The sequence below is a fragment of the Stenella coeruleoalba genome, assembly GCF_951394435.1.
Source record: "Stenella coeruleoalba genome assembly, chromosome: 3".
In the NCBI taxonomy this organism is placed as follows: Eukaryota; Metazoa; Chordata; class Mammalia; order Artiodactyla; family Delphinidae; genus Stenella; species Stenella coeruleoalba.
The window spans coordinates 42374586-42389102 of record NC_137148.1 but is presented as its reverse complement, the minus strand read 5'-3'; the positions used below and the strand labels follow the sequence as shown (position 1 = coordinate 42389102).

The 14517-nt window shown below is 35.1% G+C and overlaps 1 protein-coding gene across 2 annotated transcripts in view; it reads left to right on the top strand.

Annotated features, from left to right (window-relative positions):
- Positions 1 to 14517, top strand: part of DHX29 (DExH-box helicase 29) — a 48904-nt gene that overhangs the window by 8419 nt on the left and 25968 nt on the right. The window contains exons 3-11 of one of the 2 annotated variants that reach the window (XM_079917635.1): positions 622 to 735; positions 1857 to 1986; positions 2731 to 2876; positions 4350 to 4475; positions 7705 to 7831; positions 8555 to 8713; positions 11381 to 11546; positions 11802 to 11925; positions 13490 to 14098. In XM_079917635.1, the coding sequence (XP_079773761.1) occupies positions 622 to 735; positions 1857 to 1986; positions 2731 to 2876; positions 4350 to 4475; positions 7705 to 7831; positions 8555 to 8713; positions 11381 to 11546; positions 11802 to 11925; positions 13490 to 14098 (1701 nt within the window). Of the gene's footprint in view, positions 1 to 621; positions 736 to 1856; positions 1987 to 2730; positions 2877 to 4328; positions 4476 to 7704; positions 7832 to 8554; positions 8714 to 11380; positions 11547 to 11801; positions 11926 to 13489; positions 14099 to 14517 lie in introns of those variants that run through there. The other variant, XM_079917636.1, reaches the window with a different exon arrangement.

Genomic DNA, 14517 nt, shown 5'->3' with positions numbered 1-14517 from the left:
ATGTGATCAAAAGAAGGTAGTTTTGAAGGTAGTTGGCTGTATAATCTTAGGTTAAACATATGGACACAGCAGAAGGTAAAATGGCCAATAGGAAAAAGTAGAAAACAAACTCTGGAAGCCAAAATAATTTGTGTAACCTAATTATTACAATTTATATAAGTTTTTACTTTTACTTGATTTGCCCTCTTTTTAGTGTAGCATCCATTCTTTCAGGCAATGTGCTTGGGCTGGTTTACATTAATGCAAATTTTTGGGTTCCATCCCCAAGGATTCTGATTCAGTATGTTTAGGATAGGGCTTAGGAATCTGTCTTTATGGTGGCAATCTAAGGGTGGTCCAAGGACAGAGTCTTGAGACATACGGCTTCAAGAGGCTTTATAAAAGGATTTTTGCCTTGCCACATGTTGTTGCTTTTTCCGTATCCCATTTTTTCTTAAATATATGGTAGGAATGTGGTCCAGTGAATGGTATTCCAATATATGATAATCACTGTATCTGATTTCAGCTGAAATTCTGGGCTTGGTTGGAAGGGATATAGAAAACTGTGTGATTTGCTTCTAATTATTTAATTATTAAATGTTATTTATCTTCTAACTGATATGACCTTTTTGGTCTCAACAGGTGGTAATTAATAACAAACTAGAGCAAAAAATTATTGGAGTGATAAATGAGCATAAAAAGCAAAATAATGACAAGGGAGTGATTTCTGGAAGACTTACTGCCAAAAAATTACAGGTATTTTGCAAACTTTTTTTAAGTTACTTATTTTTAGTGGAGCATTTTTAAGACAGCTCCACATGTGAGATAAAATGACTTTTCAACTTCCATTGAAATTTCATATAGATTAGTTCCATCTTCAAGAATAAGGAAGGAACTGTGCCAAAAACAAGTACATGCATTAAAATAGTGATATGAAAACTAAATTACATTCCCAAAATTATGTTGGACTTGTGGTGGGCACTTTGCTTACATTTTCTCTGACACACCAATCCTGGAAAGTATTTTGCCCCAATTTTCAAATGAAGGAAATGAGGCTTGGAAAGATTACATATATTATAGCCTGAGATTTTTAATTACTAAGTAGCAAAGTAAACAGAGTCTGGATTTGAACCCAGTCCTGCCCAGCTGTAAAGATCATGCTTTAGAAAGTACAATAAAAAGCTTTACTTTATGTCTGAACATGTTCATTGAAGCACTGCTGATAATAATAAAAAAAGTAAACATCTTAAGTCGTCACCAATAGGAAAATAGATTATGATATGTCTACCCAGTGGAATATTCTTTAACTATTAAAATTGATGAACAGTTTCTAATAATTTGGGAAGATGCTTATGTTATAATGTTAAGTAAAGTTTGTTTTTACAAAATCATAGAAAAATGACTGAAAGGAAGCATACTACATTGCAAACAGTATCTTTAGATAGTGAGAATATGAGCAGTTTCTCCTGGTCCTTTTTTATTTATCTATAGTTCTCAGATTCTCAATACAGTGAGAGGGACTTCCCTGGCAGTCCAGTGGTTAAGACTTCGCCTTCCAACGCAGGGGGTGCAGGTTCGATCCCTGGTCAGGGAGCTAAGATCCCACATGCCTCAGGGCCAAAAAACCAAAACATTAAACAGAAGTAATATTGTAACAAATTCAATAAAGACATTAAAAATGGTCTGCACATCAAAAAAAAAAACCTCAATACAATGAGCACATTTAACTCTTCTAACTGGAAAAAAAGAGAAAAAAAGATATTTTTGAAGTTACAATTTGTGTCAGAGTTTCTGGTTTAAAATGAATGGGAGAATAGACTTAGTAATGAAAAAAGAGAAAATTGACAGAATGACTTCGTTACTTTTCCCTTTCATAGGATTTATACATGGCTTTACAAGCATTTTCATTTAAGACTAAGGACATTGAAGATGCCATGACTAACACACTCTTACATGGAGGTGATCTTCATTCTGCCTTGGATTGGCTCTGTTTAAATCTTTCAGATGGTAAGCAGTATTGGCATAAATATCTTTCAGTTTATAAAACCTTTTGAAGTAATTTCAATGTTTATGATATTTGTATCAAGCTTTGGACTTGTACTGAAAATTTTTTTCACTGTTATAATTATTTATTTTTAGGATGTTCTTACACTTTTCTAGTCTTTTTAGTATATTCTTCTTAAAGGTTGTAGTCTGTGCAAGAAGAAATTATTTTTTTGTGTGCTGCTTTCAGTTGTTGATAGCCATTTTACAATGCACATAATACAGCAGATTCTCAAAGTTTGCCTGTCTGTAACCTGTCAGGCTGTGTATCCTCGTTTTGGTTTAGAAATTAGGGCTGTCTGGCTTTGGATAAATAATATTTAATTAAGCAGAGCGTCAAGGTTGTAATCTTTGGCAAGAACCTGGAATGCATATTGCTTCTATGACTGATTAAGGATACTGTCACATGTTGTGACAGGCAACCAAAGAGAAGGGAGGGTTAAGATTTTCTTATGGAAATTTAGGAGTCTAGCATATTGAGGGTGAAATAAATGGTCAAATAGAGGTGGGCTGGTTATCATCTAGAGAGTGTTCCCACTGGTTTGATAATAAAACGAGGTTCATCATAGGATTTCTATTCCTAGGAGATGAGCGGTAGAATAAAATTAGGTGCTCTTTGTCTAGACAGAGTTTATGTGAGTGTTTAATAAATATTTGTGTGTTTTATGTATCATGTACATGTTTATTTTCATCCCAATTTCTCTTAAGATGCACTTCCTGAAGGATTCAGTCAGGAATTTGAAGAGCAGCAACCTCTAAGTAGGCCAAAATTCCAGTCTCCTCAAATACAAGCCACTATTTCACCTCCACTGCAATCTAAAACCAAAAAACAGGAAGAAGATCCTATGATAAAGGTAATTTAAGAATTAAACATTTAAAGTTGTATAAAATCAGAATGAAGCACATGTAATAGTTCATAAGGGTATAAATATTAGGTTACAATAATGTTTTTACTTATTGAAAATGTCTAATGGGTTTGCCAAACTCTTCTATCACTGTCGGTTTCAGTTATCTATTGCTACATAACAAACCACCTGAAAATGTAGTGACTTAAACCAAGAATTTCTTATGATTTTGCAGTCTGAACTGGGCTCAGCCAGGCAGTTCTTCTGCTCCATGAGGTATCTCCTCAGACTGGAACATCCAAAATGGTTTCTTTACTCACATGACTAGGTGCCTCGGCTGGGAGCTAGCAAGTCATCTCTCTCTCCACATGACTAGCTTAGGTTTCCTCTTATATGGTGATATTAGGGTGGTCAGACTTCTTACTTGACATATGGCTTCCAAGAGCAAGTATCTTGAGATAGTAAGCCCCAGTGTACAAATTTATATCAAGCCTCTGCTTGTATCACTCTTGCTAATGTCCCATTGGTTGAAGCAAGTCATGTGGCCAATTCAAAATCTGTATGGAAGGGGATTACAGAAAGGCATTAGTACTGGAAGGTGTACTTCATTACACTTCATTACGCATTACACCTAAGTACTCTGCATATCATAAAACATCTATGAACATGGGTGAACCTAGAGAACATTATGCTAAGTTAAATAAGCCAATCACAGAAAGACAAATACTACATTATGTCACTTATATGAGGTACCTAATACAGTCATATTCATAGAAACAGAGAATAGAATGGTAGTTACCAGGGGCTAAAGGGAGGAGGGGCAAATGGGGAAATGTTGCTTAATGGTTATAAAATTTCAGTTATGCAAGATAGGTAAGTTCTATACAGCTGCTATGCAACATAGTGCCTATAGTTAACAGTACAGTACTGTACACACACACAAAAGAACACACAGAAATTTTTGGAGGTGATGGATATGTTTAGTACCTTGATCGTGGTGATGATATCATAGGTGTATGCATATGTCCAAACTCATCAAAATGGTGAGTCTGTGTATATATATATATACACACATACATATATATACAGTAAATAATTAACATTTTAATATGTACATTAAATATGTGCAATTTTTAATGTATCAGTTATACCTCAATAAAGCTTAAAAATAAACAGGGCAAAAATCTGTGGAAACATCATCCCCACAAAACCACTGTTTTTAAGGACAACACTAGTTTTTAATAGTTCTTTCATTTTTTTGCCTCTTTATGTAAATGTATTCTTCGGATCATGTAAGTTTAGACTTATTAATGTTGAGTTCCATTCATTTGTCCTTCACCGAACAGTAGAGAATGTGATTTTTGAGGCTTATGTGTCTACTGTTTCTGAGTGTAAAGAAATTATAAAAGCAGTGACACTTGATGATAGTTTTGACACCTTTTTCTAATTTTGATTTTTCAGATATTTGTTTTTTCTTTCTAGCCTAAAAAGGAAGAAAAAAATTTGGAAGTAAATATGAAAGAATGGATTTTGCGATATGCTGAACAACAAAATGAAGAAGAAAAGAGTGAGACTTCTAAAAGTTTAGAAGAGGAAAAATTTGACCCTGTGAGTAGAAATTTATATTGGGCTTCTAGCTGGATATACCTGGCAAAATATTTAACTTTTATAAGACTTAGTTTCCTCATTTTTAAATTGAGGAAACAGTTACCTCTAGGGGTTTATGTGAGGATTAAATAAATAACAGGGAAAAAATGACACAAAATAACTGCTCAGTATATGTTAATTACATTCCTCCCATGTTTAAAGAGATAATCACCAAGTATTTTTAAATGATTGTTCTGTGTAAGGAGTATGCTAAATTATTTGGTTAATTTTAAAAAGCACCTTCCTTTATAGAGGAAACCCATTGCCTGGAAAGAGAAAACCTACATATCATAAGATAAACTAAAAATATTAGGTTAAGTGAGGGCTTCCCTGGTGGCGCAGTGGTTGAGAGTCCGCCTGCCAATGCAGGGGACACGGGTTCGTACCCAGGTCCGGGAAGATCCCACATGCCGCGAAGCGGCTGGGCCCGTGAGCCATGGCCGCTGAGCCTGCGCGTCCGGAGGCTGCGCGTCCGGAGCCTGTGCGTCTGGAGCCTGTGCTCCGCAAAGGGAGAGGCCACAACAGTGAGAGGCCCGCCTACTGCAAAAAACAAAAACAAAATATTAGGTTAAGTGAAAAAAGCAAGTTGTAGGAAGAAAATAGCACAATACATATTTCTGATAAAAGACTTCTGTCTAGAATTTATAAAGAAGTTTTAAAAGGACAACAGACACTTTGCAGAAGTAGATATATGGATGGCCAATAAACATGTAAAAATAAGTTCAGCATCGCTAGTCATGGGAAAAAATGAAAATGAAAACTGCAGTGACATACCACTATGTATATATCAATCAAAATGGCTAAAATTAAAAAGATCAGTAATACCAAGTGTTGGGAGGATGTGAAGCCACTGAATACTCATACCCTGATTGTAAGAGTATAAAATGAAATGGTACAACCACTTTGCAAAACTGCTTGGCACTTTCTTATGAAGTTAGACATACACTTACCATATGACCTAACAATTTCATTCCTACGTTTTTACTCAAGAAAAATGAAAATGCCAACAAAAAAAGACTTGTAAGCAAATGTTCATAGCAACTTTACTAATAACAGCCAAACACTGCAAGCAACTCTCAAAAACATTATATAAGAATGAAAAAAGCCAGGCAAAAATGAGTACATGCTGAACAGTTTCATTATATTAAATTCTAGAAAAGTCATCTCTGCAAAATCTGTCTCTAATGAGAGGAAGCAGGTCAGTGGTTGCCTGACTACAGGGGTGGAGGAAAGAGATTGACTGTTAGGCATGATGAGGAAACTTTTGGGGATGATGGCAATGGTTTATGTCTTGATTATGATGATGGTTACGTGGATGTATACATGTGTCAAACACACTCACTTATACACTTAAAATGACACTTTATTAGAAGTGAACCATACTTTTATAAAGTTGATTTAGAAAGACAAAAAGGAAGTTGCAGAACAGCATGTGTAGTATAATGAACTCATTTGAGTAAAACAATATACATATACACATATATTTGCATTCTTATGTATGCAAAGGAAACATCGGGAGAGATACACAAGAAGCTATTACTAGTGATTAGGACTGGGGTTGGTAGGGTGGGAGGGAGACTTCTTTTTTATACTCCTCTGTATCCTCATAAGTTTTTTTTAACCACGTGCCTGTGTTAAAGTAATATAAACAAAAATAACTTAGGACAGTACACATGTTACTTCGAGGTTCAGAGAAAGAGGTCTCTTCTGATAGGAACATTAGGTCAATACTTCAAAGAAAAAAGTGGGACTTGAAGGATGCATGAAGTGTGCATAGGCAACAAAGAATGGGAAAATGACCCATATGGGTGAAATAATGTGAATAAGGGTACAGCAGTGGAATTGTGCAAGGGGCCTTTGAGTATTAAACAATAAACAGGATAAAATGTGTAGGTGAGTACTGGCCAATAGGAGTAAACAGGTGAGTTAAACTGAGACTAGAAGATTTGGATGCCCAGAAAATGAATTTGACAGCTTTTCCTACTGATTGTGAAGAGTTGCCAGAAGTATGGGGGCAGGTGATCAACAAGAAGAATTTGACATTTTAGGGCAAATTTAGTAGTGTTTAAGGTGATTTGCAAAGGGTAGGGAGGCCATTTTGGCAGCTCTTGCACTTGCTCAGGTGTGAAATAATAAGGTGCCAAATTGTAATTTGGAAGAGAAACATTTAAAGCAAGAATCAGTAGAAATTGATGATGTACTGAATATAAAAGTTAAGAAGCCAAAGTCAGCAAGAGATTCGTAGGTGGAGGGATGGTGGTATCAGTGCCATAGATAGGAAAGATTGAAAGAACGAGTGTGATTTAGGTGAAATTGAGGCGATAGCCAACCCTTCTGTTACACTGTATTGATGTTTGCTTCTACACAAAATGATCTCAGAATTCAGGTGGTTGTGCTTCCTCAGTTGTCTCTTTTCCCTTTGTCTCAGCGGTTGTCTTTCATAGCAGCACTGCACATGCCGTCTCCACCCAGAGCTTTAATGCTTCTCATCTGCTATCAACCTAACCTAAAGAAAAAAACAGTAATTTGAGTTTAGCTTTAACTTTGTCTAGTTTTTGCTCAGCAGAGTTAAGTCCTTAAGTTTTTTTTTTGTTTGTTTGTTTGTTTTATTTTTATTTTATTAGTCCTTAAGTTTTATAGCACCCATCTTCCCCAGAGGCCTTTTTTTTTTTGTTTAATGTCCCTGGCTATCTTTCATAAGATAAAGATTATGGGAAGGTAACTTTCAGAAATGAGTATTATCCTATTATTGCATATGTAATCCTTTAAATACATGTATTTATAAAATGTATAGAAATTTAATTTTTCTTTTAACAGAAATGAGCTCATACTTACGTTTTATTCTGTAGTTCGCTTTATTTTATTTAACGTGTCAAGGAAGTTTCTCCATGTGGATCACCCTCATTCTTTTGCTACCTCACTTTTTTTCCCAGTGGCTGACTAGTTTTCTCTGTAGAGATGTACCACACTTGATTTCCAGTTTTCCTTTTCAATCAGTACTGCAGTAAACATCTATGTACCTGCAAATCTGCACATTTGTATCATTTCTCTATGAAAAATTTCTAAAAGATTTGTTGGATCAAAGAATAAGATCAAAAGATCACAGGGTTTGATATAATACATTGACAATAGATAAACTAATCTTGCTCTTCTTTTTATTTCTTTATCATCATCTTATTTGGAACAACAGAATGAAAGGTACTTGCACCTTGCAGCAAAACTTCTGGATGCAAAGGAGCAAGCAGCTACCTTTAAATTAGAAAAAAACAAGCAAGGCCAAAAAGAGGCTCAAGAAAAAATAAGGAAATTTCAAAGAGGTAAATACTTTAAAATTCTCAGACGTATAAATGTCTCTTCTTTATTGGCCTTCCTAGGATGGAGGTTGCCTCTTTTTAATATGTCTGCTCTTTCCTAACAGTTTATAATTGGGATTGGCAAACTTTTTGCAACAAGCCAAATAGTAAATATTTTAGGTTTTGCAATTTGTTATAATTACTTAACTGCTATCACAGCATAAAAGCAGCCATAAACAATACATAAATAAATGGTTATGTTCTCATAAAACTATGGATGCTGAAATTTCATATATAATTTTCACATGTCACCAAATATATCTTTTTGTCTTTTTCAACCAGTTAAAACAGGTAAAAATCATTCTTAGCCCACAGGCCATATGGAAATAGGCAGCAGGGCTGGATTTGGCCTGCAGACCATAGTTTGTTAACCTCAGATGTATACTATAAAATACCATCTCCATTCAAGAACAAGAAGTGGATATAATTCCATGTGTATTTATTTCTAGTGAAGATGTTTTTCCTGGCCTTCTACATCTGTTAAGTAATTGTTCTGAAAATGTTAGTATATGATGTGAAAATAAATTGCCTCTGACTTCTAGCACAAATTCCTAGAAGGAAGTGTTGAATAATTGACTACAAGGAAAAAGAAGGAATGTTGTTTTTTTAAACCAATTTTTGCAAAGTAAAAAGGCATGAAAAACAAATATAATAAAACAAAAATAAGCATCATGGTTTTTTTGGTAGAAATGGAAACTTTAGAAGACCATCCAGTATTCAATCCAGCCATAAAGATTTCACATCAACAGAATGAAAGGAAGAAGCCTCCTGTAGCCACAGAAGGGGAAAGTGCTTTGAACTTTAATTTATTTGAAAAATCTACAGCTGCTACTGAAGAAGAGAAAGGTAAAATGAAGGGAAAGTGTTCCAGGGTATAATTTGTAAATAGAAAAATGTCAAGGACTATATAATTGAGAAATTGTTACTTTGTATTCCAGCAAACTACATAAGATGGCAGTAAAGTTATGCTTCCATATACTGTCTTGGAAAAATAATAATTATGATAACTTGTATAGCATTTTGTAAATTCAAATATCTTGCTTCGGCCTCATCTCTCTTCAGTCCCTCCTCCAAACTCCTGCCAGAATTATCTTTCCATAACACAGATCAAAATGTGAGTTCCCTGTTAAAAATTTTAATCACTTAGCAAGTTCAAACCCTGTATCATGGCACTGAAGATCCTTTCCACCTTATTCTCCCAGCTATGTACTACAGCTACATCATTCTTTAAAACATATATTGTTTCATGGCTCCATGACTTTGCTCATCCTGTTTTCCCCTTCTTGGCCAACCTTTCCCTTGCTTAGAGGCTTGAATCAAACAGCACCTCTTCTTTAAACCTTCCCTGATTCCTGCTGTGCCACCAGAGTTGTGTAAGTGTGCTCTTCTTTGTGCTCATAGGTAAATTATTGATATAGCTAGTATATTTATCAGTCTGTAATATAGTCAGTTGAGTCCCACACTAAATTGTCAGTTCTTTTAATTGTACATTCTTTCTACAAATATTTATTGAATTTTTATTGTTCATAATATCAGGTGCTACATGTACAGTTATTAGCAAAATAACTTGATCTTTGCTCTCTTCAAGTATACAGTCTAGCAGGGAATGTAAGCTTTAAACAGACATAGATACACAATTACAAACTGTGATGTGTGCTGTTGAAGAAAGAAAACTGGCTTCCAATAATAGAGCTAATAAGGGGGCCTAATTTGCATTGGGGAAAACCTTGCTAAGGTCTTGCTCTGAGATCTGACAGATGATTAGGTATTAGCCTGGTAATGAGTTGGTGGAAAGAACTTCTAAGGAAAGAGACAGTACATTGGAAGTCTAAGGTGGAAAAGAGCTTAGAGCATCACTATTCAACAGAACACACTATGATGGGAATGTTCTGTATCTGCACTATCCAATGTGGTAGCTACTAGCCAAATATGAGTACAGTTGACCCTTGAACAACATAGGGGTTACGGCCGCTGACCCCTGTGCAGTCAAAAATCTGCGTATAACTTTTGACTTAAACATAATGCTATGTTTAAGTCAAACATAAATACTAATAGCCTACTAATGACTGGAAGCCTTAGTGATAACAGTTGATTAACGTATTTTGCATGTTATATGTATTATATACTATATTATTACAATAAAGTAAGCTAGAGAAAGAAAAACATTATTAAGGAAATCACAACAAAGAGAAAATACATTTACAGTACTGTACTGTATAGATTCTGTGAGTTTATGTTATCTATGTACAAGATGAATCGTCTGTCAGTACCTATATCAACATTGGCTTATATGATTCAAAACACTGTAGCTGTTATATGTATTACTAACATGAGACATCAAAAATGAAAAGATAATGTGCAGAAGTTCTTAGTTGTTTATAGGTATAATGATTCATGCATTAATAACGAAGAAGCAGCAATATGATTGCTTTAATGGTACCCTAGTGTAATCAATATAACTGCTTTACTTCACTGTTAGTTTAGCCTTATACACTAATGAAAGAATCATTATAAAATTTTTATGGCATACAGTATTACAGTAGTATTCATAATATACTATTGGAAACACTGTTAACATTTTTTAAAAAACCACTTACCTATGATGATAGGCTGATATGCAGTTTCTCCAATTATGAGAGAGAGGCATTCTATAAGGTAAGGTAATTCTTTGAAAGCAAAGTTATAAAACAAAGAAAATAACACATTATTAATTTTATATTAATTATCACCTCATGCCTGTGTAAGGATAGGCTATCCACTTCAATATAAGTCTTACACATGATGTTCTTCATGTGTGTTTTTGTATATTTATTGGAAAAAAATCTGCATATAAGTGGACCTGTACAGTTCAAACCTGTGTTGTTCAAGGGTCAACTATATCGAGCACTTGAAATGTGACTAGTATAACTGAGAAACTGAAATTTTAATTTTAATTAATTTAAATTTAGCCACATGTGGCTGGTGGCTACTGTATTGAGCGAGGCAGGTTTAGAGCATTTAAGGAATTGACTCATGACCAGTATGGCTACAGCATAGCGAGCATGATGGAAGACTGACAACAAATAGGCAGGGGTGGGCCATAGAGGGCTTTTAGGTACTAATGAAGAATTTGGACTTTATCTTATATGCAACATGAAGCCATTGACAGTGGTGGTAGTGGCAGCTGTTAAGCAGAGAAATGACATCTGATTTATATCTTTTCAAAAGATAGTCTACCAAACATTGTAATTCAGAGTATTCTAAACAATTCATCGCATGGATTGTGTCATAGATATTTTACAAGAACACATAACTTAAGATACTTTTTTAAAAAGATCCAGATTTTCACTGATTCTGTCCATCAAGAGGATTTCCTTACATCACTTAAAGAAGAGCAAGCCTTTCTGTCTGTCTTTTTTTAAACCTATTCTCTTCTAAAAGTCTGTTCCCAAAAGTGAGAGAACATTAATCTCTCAAAAGAGACTGTATATTACTACATAACCATTTTTAAAGAACCAATCTTTATCATTTTAGAGAAAAAGAAAGAACCCCATGATGTAAGAAATTTTGACTATACTGCTCGAAGCTGGACTGGAAAATCTCCTAAACAATTTCTGATCGATTGGGTCAGGAAGAATCTTCCCAAGAGTCCAAATCCTTCCTTTGAAAAAGTTGCAGTAGGTAGATACTGGAAATGTAGGTATGTTTTTGGTTAACTGAATGAACTTATAGAAAAATCTAAGATGAAAATCTTTTTTTTTCTGATGAGTTAAGTAGATATTTAGGAAGCTAATTCCACATCTCAGATTGATAGTGCTTATAAGTCATTATGTAGTATGATGTCTTCCATGGGAATATTTAATTTAAATAATTAAACTACAGTTCAATGTTAATGGAATTCTGACCTTTTCTACTTCATCAATTTTATTTTAAAATATTTTTGGTTTCTTTGTAGGGTAAGGGTAATCAAGTCTGAAGATGATGTACTGGTAGTATGCCCTACAATCTTAACAGAGGATGGCATGCAAGCTCAGCACCTGGGAGCTACTTTAGCTCTTTATCGTTTAGTGAAAGGGCAGGTGAGACTTTTTAGACCTAAGTGTTTCAAAAATCATTTCTGGGAGCTTCCCTCGTGGCGCAGTGGTTGAGAGTCTGCCTGCCGATGCAGGGGACACAGGTTCGTGCCCCGGTCCGGGAAGATCCCACAGGCTGTGGAGCGGCTGGGCCCGTGAGCCATGGCCACTGAGCCTGCGCGTCCAGAGCCTGTGCTCCGCAACGGGAGAGGCCACAGCAGTGAGAATCCCGCATACCGCAAAAAAACAAACAAAAAAAAAATCATTTCTGGAGTAATGGGTATATTTTGTCAACATAAAACTGTATCTGCATGTGGAAGTTAGTTTTTAATTATGGCCCTTTGTGGCAGTTTTCTCTTACTGAATGCTTCTGATTAATCCTTGTTTCTGCTTATTTATAATTTTGACTTCCTCTCACTCCTAAACATAGTTCAATCTTTCTCTCCTTAGACCAGAGGCTCTGAACCATTTGGTCCAGCTTTGTAAGCTATACTAATTTACAGATTAAAAAATAGTTGTGCTAGAATGGTTGAATTAAGGAGAGTTTTTAAACATTTGTTTTCCTTTAATGTTATATTGTCTCTCAACTTTAAAAAATTAGACACTGGTTCCAGTTTTCACTTTTAGGTTACGTTGACTATAAGCTTCCAGTTTAAGGAAAGATGAAAATAAAGTATTACTGAAGAGAGCACTTTTAAGAGAACACAATGTTCTTTTTTTTGGTTGGGGGGTATTGTCAACATCTCCTTTTTATAATAAAAATATAATATATATTTTATATATATATATAAATATATATAATATATATTTTATATTTATATAATATATAATATATATTTTATAATATATCTTTCTTCATGGGGAATTAGAACTACTGAAAATTTAGGCACTGATTAAGTGGAACTCCAACAATAGTTCTTTTCCATTTTGTGTCAGTAAAAGTGCTTAATGTCTTTATTTCCCTCATTTTGCAGAATAAGGTATCATAAGCTAAGCTTAATTGATGGAAGTCACTATCAGTGTTACAGAAATAATTGCAGGCTCTTTTATAACACAGAATTAAGATAACAGTTTCATCCAGTGGAGTTCATTTAAAATACTTTGACCTGTAATATACAACCGCTGGAATCTCAGAGGGAACTTTGTTTTAAAGATGCATTATGGATCATCTGTATATTTAAATAGCACCACTATATGAATAAATAATAAACATGTATTTAATAGTTTATTGTGTTCCAGGAATAAGCACGTTACATGATTAACTTAGTTTACCTCAGAGTATGCCTGTAAGGGAGGTACTATTATTAGCCCCATTTTACAAATTTAGAAAGTAAGACACCAAGAAGTTAAGTTACTTGCCCAAGGTCACACAGCTAGTAAGTCTAGAAGCCTGAATATATGCTATTTATAAATTTGCATCATATACATGTTTATCTTATATTAAAGTAGTAACACTAGTTTAAGAGACATTTTAAGAAGAAGGCAGCTATCCTTTTAAGTTCTAACCTATTGAATTTTGGTGTCCAGTAGTTAGTGAAAACGACATAACTACTATGTTTTCCTTTTATAGTCAGTTCATCAGTTACTTCCGCCCACTTACCGAGATGTCTGGCTGGAGTGGAGTGATGCAGAAAAGAGAAAGGAACAGTTAAATAAAATGGAGACCAATAAACCACGTGACCTTTTCATTGCCAAACTTCTGAATAAACTGAAGCAGCAGCAGCAACAGCAACAACAGCAATCTGAGAATACGAGAGAAACCTCTGAAGATCCTGAGGAATCTTGGGAAAATTTAGTTTCTGATGAGGATTTTTCTGCACTGTCCTTGGAATCAGAAAAGGCAGAAGATTTGGAGCCAGTTAGAAACCTCTTTAGAAAGTTGCAAAGCACACCTAAGTACCAGAGACTGCTAAAGGAACGGCAACAGTTACCTGTGTTCAAACACAGGAACTCAATTGTCGAAACTCTTAGAAGGCACCGGGCTGTGGTGGTGGCAGGTGAAACAGGGAGCGGCAAGAGTACTCAAGTGCCACATTTCCTGTTGGAGGACCTGCTTCTGAACGAATGGCAAACAAGTAGATGCAGCATTGTCTGCACCCAGCCCCGGCGGGTCTCAGCAGTGAGCTTAGCCACAAGAGTGTGTGAGGAACTGGGCTGTGAAAATGGACCTGGAGGAAAGGTGAGACACTGTTCAACCTCACCTCAGAGAGTGCTGACCTCACTCAACCTGTGCCCTTGGGACCCAAATGGAAGCCTGTGCCGTATATGAGTTTTGACCAATGCTGTTTGTTCAGTAGCATATCTCAGGTGTTTCTCATGTTTTCTTGGATAGATGTGATATTATGCCACTCTCCTTTATATGCAAAGGACTGTCAGTAATTATCATTAAAATTCTCACATAAAAGGAAAAATATATGCACTTTAATAATTGAGTATTCAAATATATTACATACTAAGTTGATCATTCAAAGAATATAAACACAAGTATAACTGTTAATATCAGATAGCTCAAGTATTTGGAAATCTTTTCCGTGGGATGTATTCCTGAATGATTTTCATTAGTTCAGTGAACAGAAGGAAAAAACAATATAAAAGAAA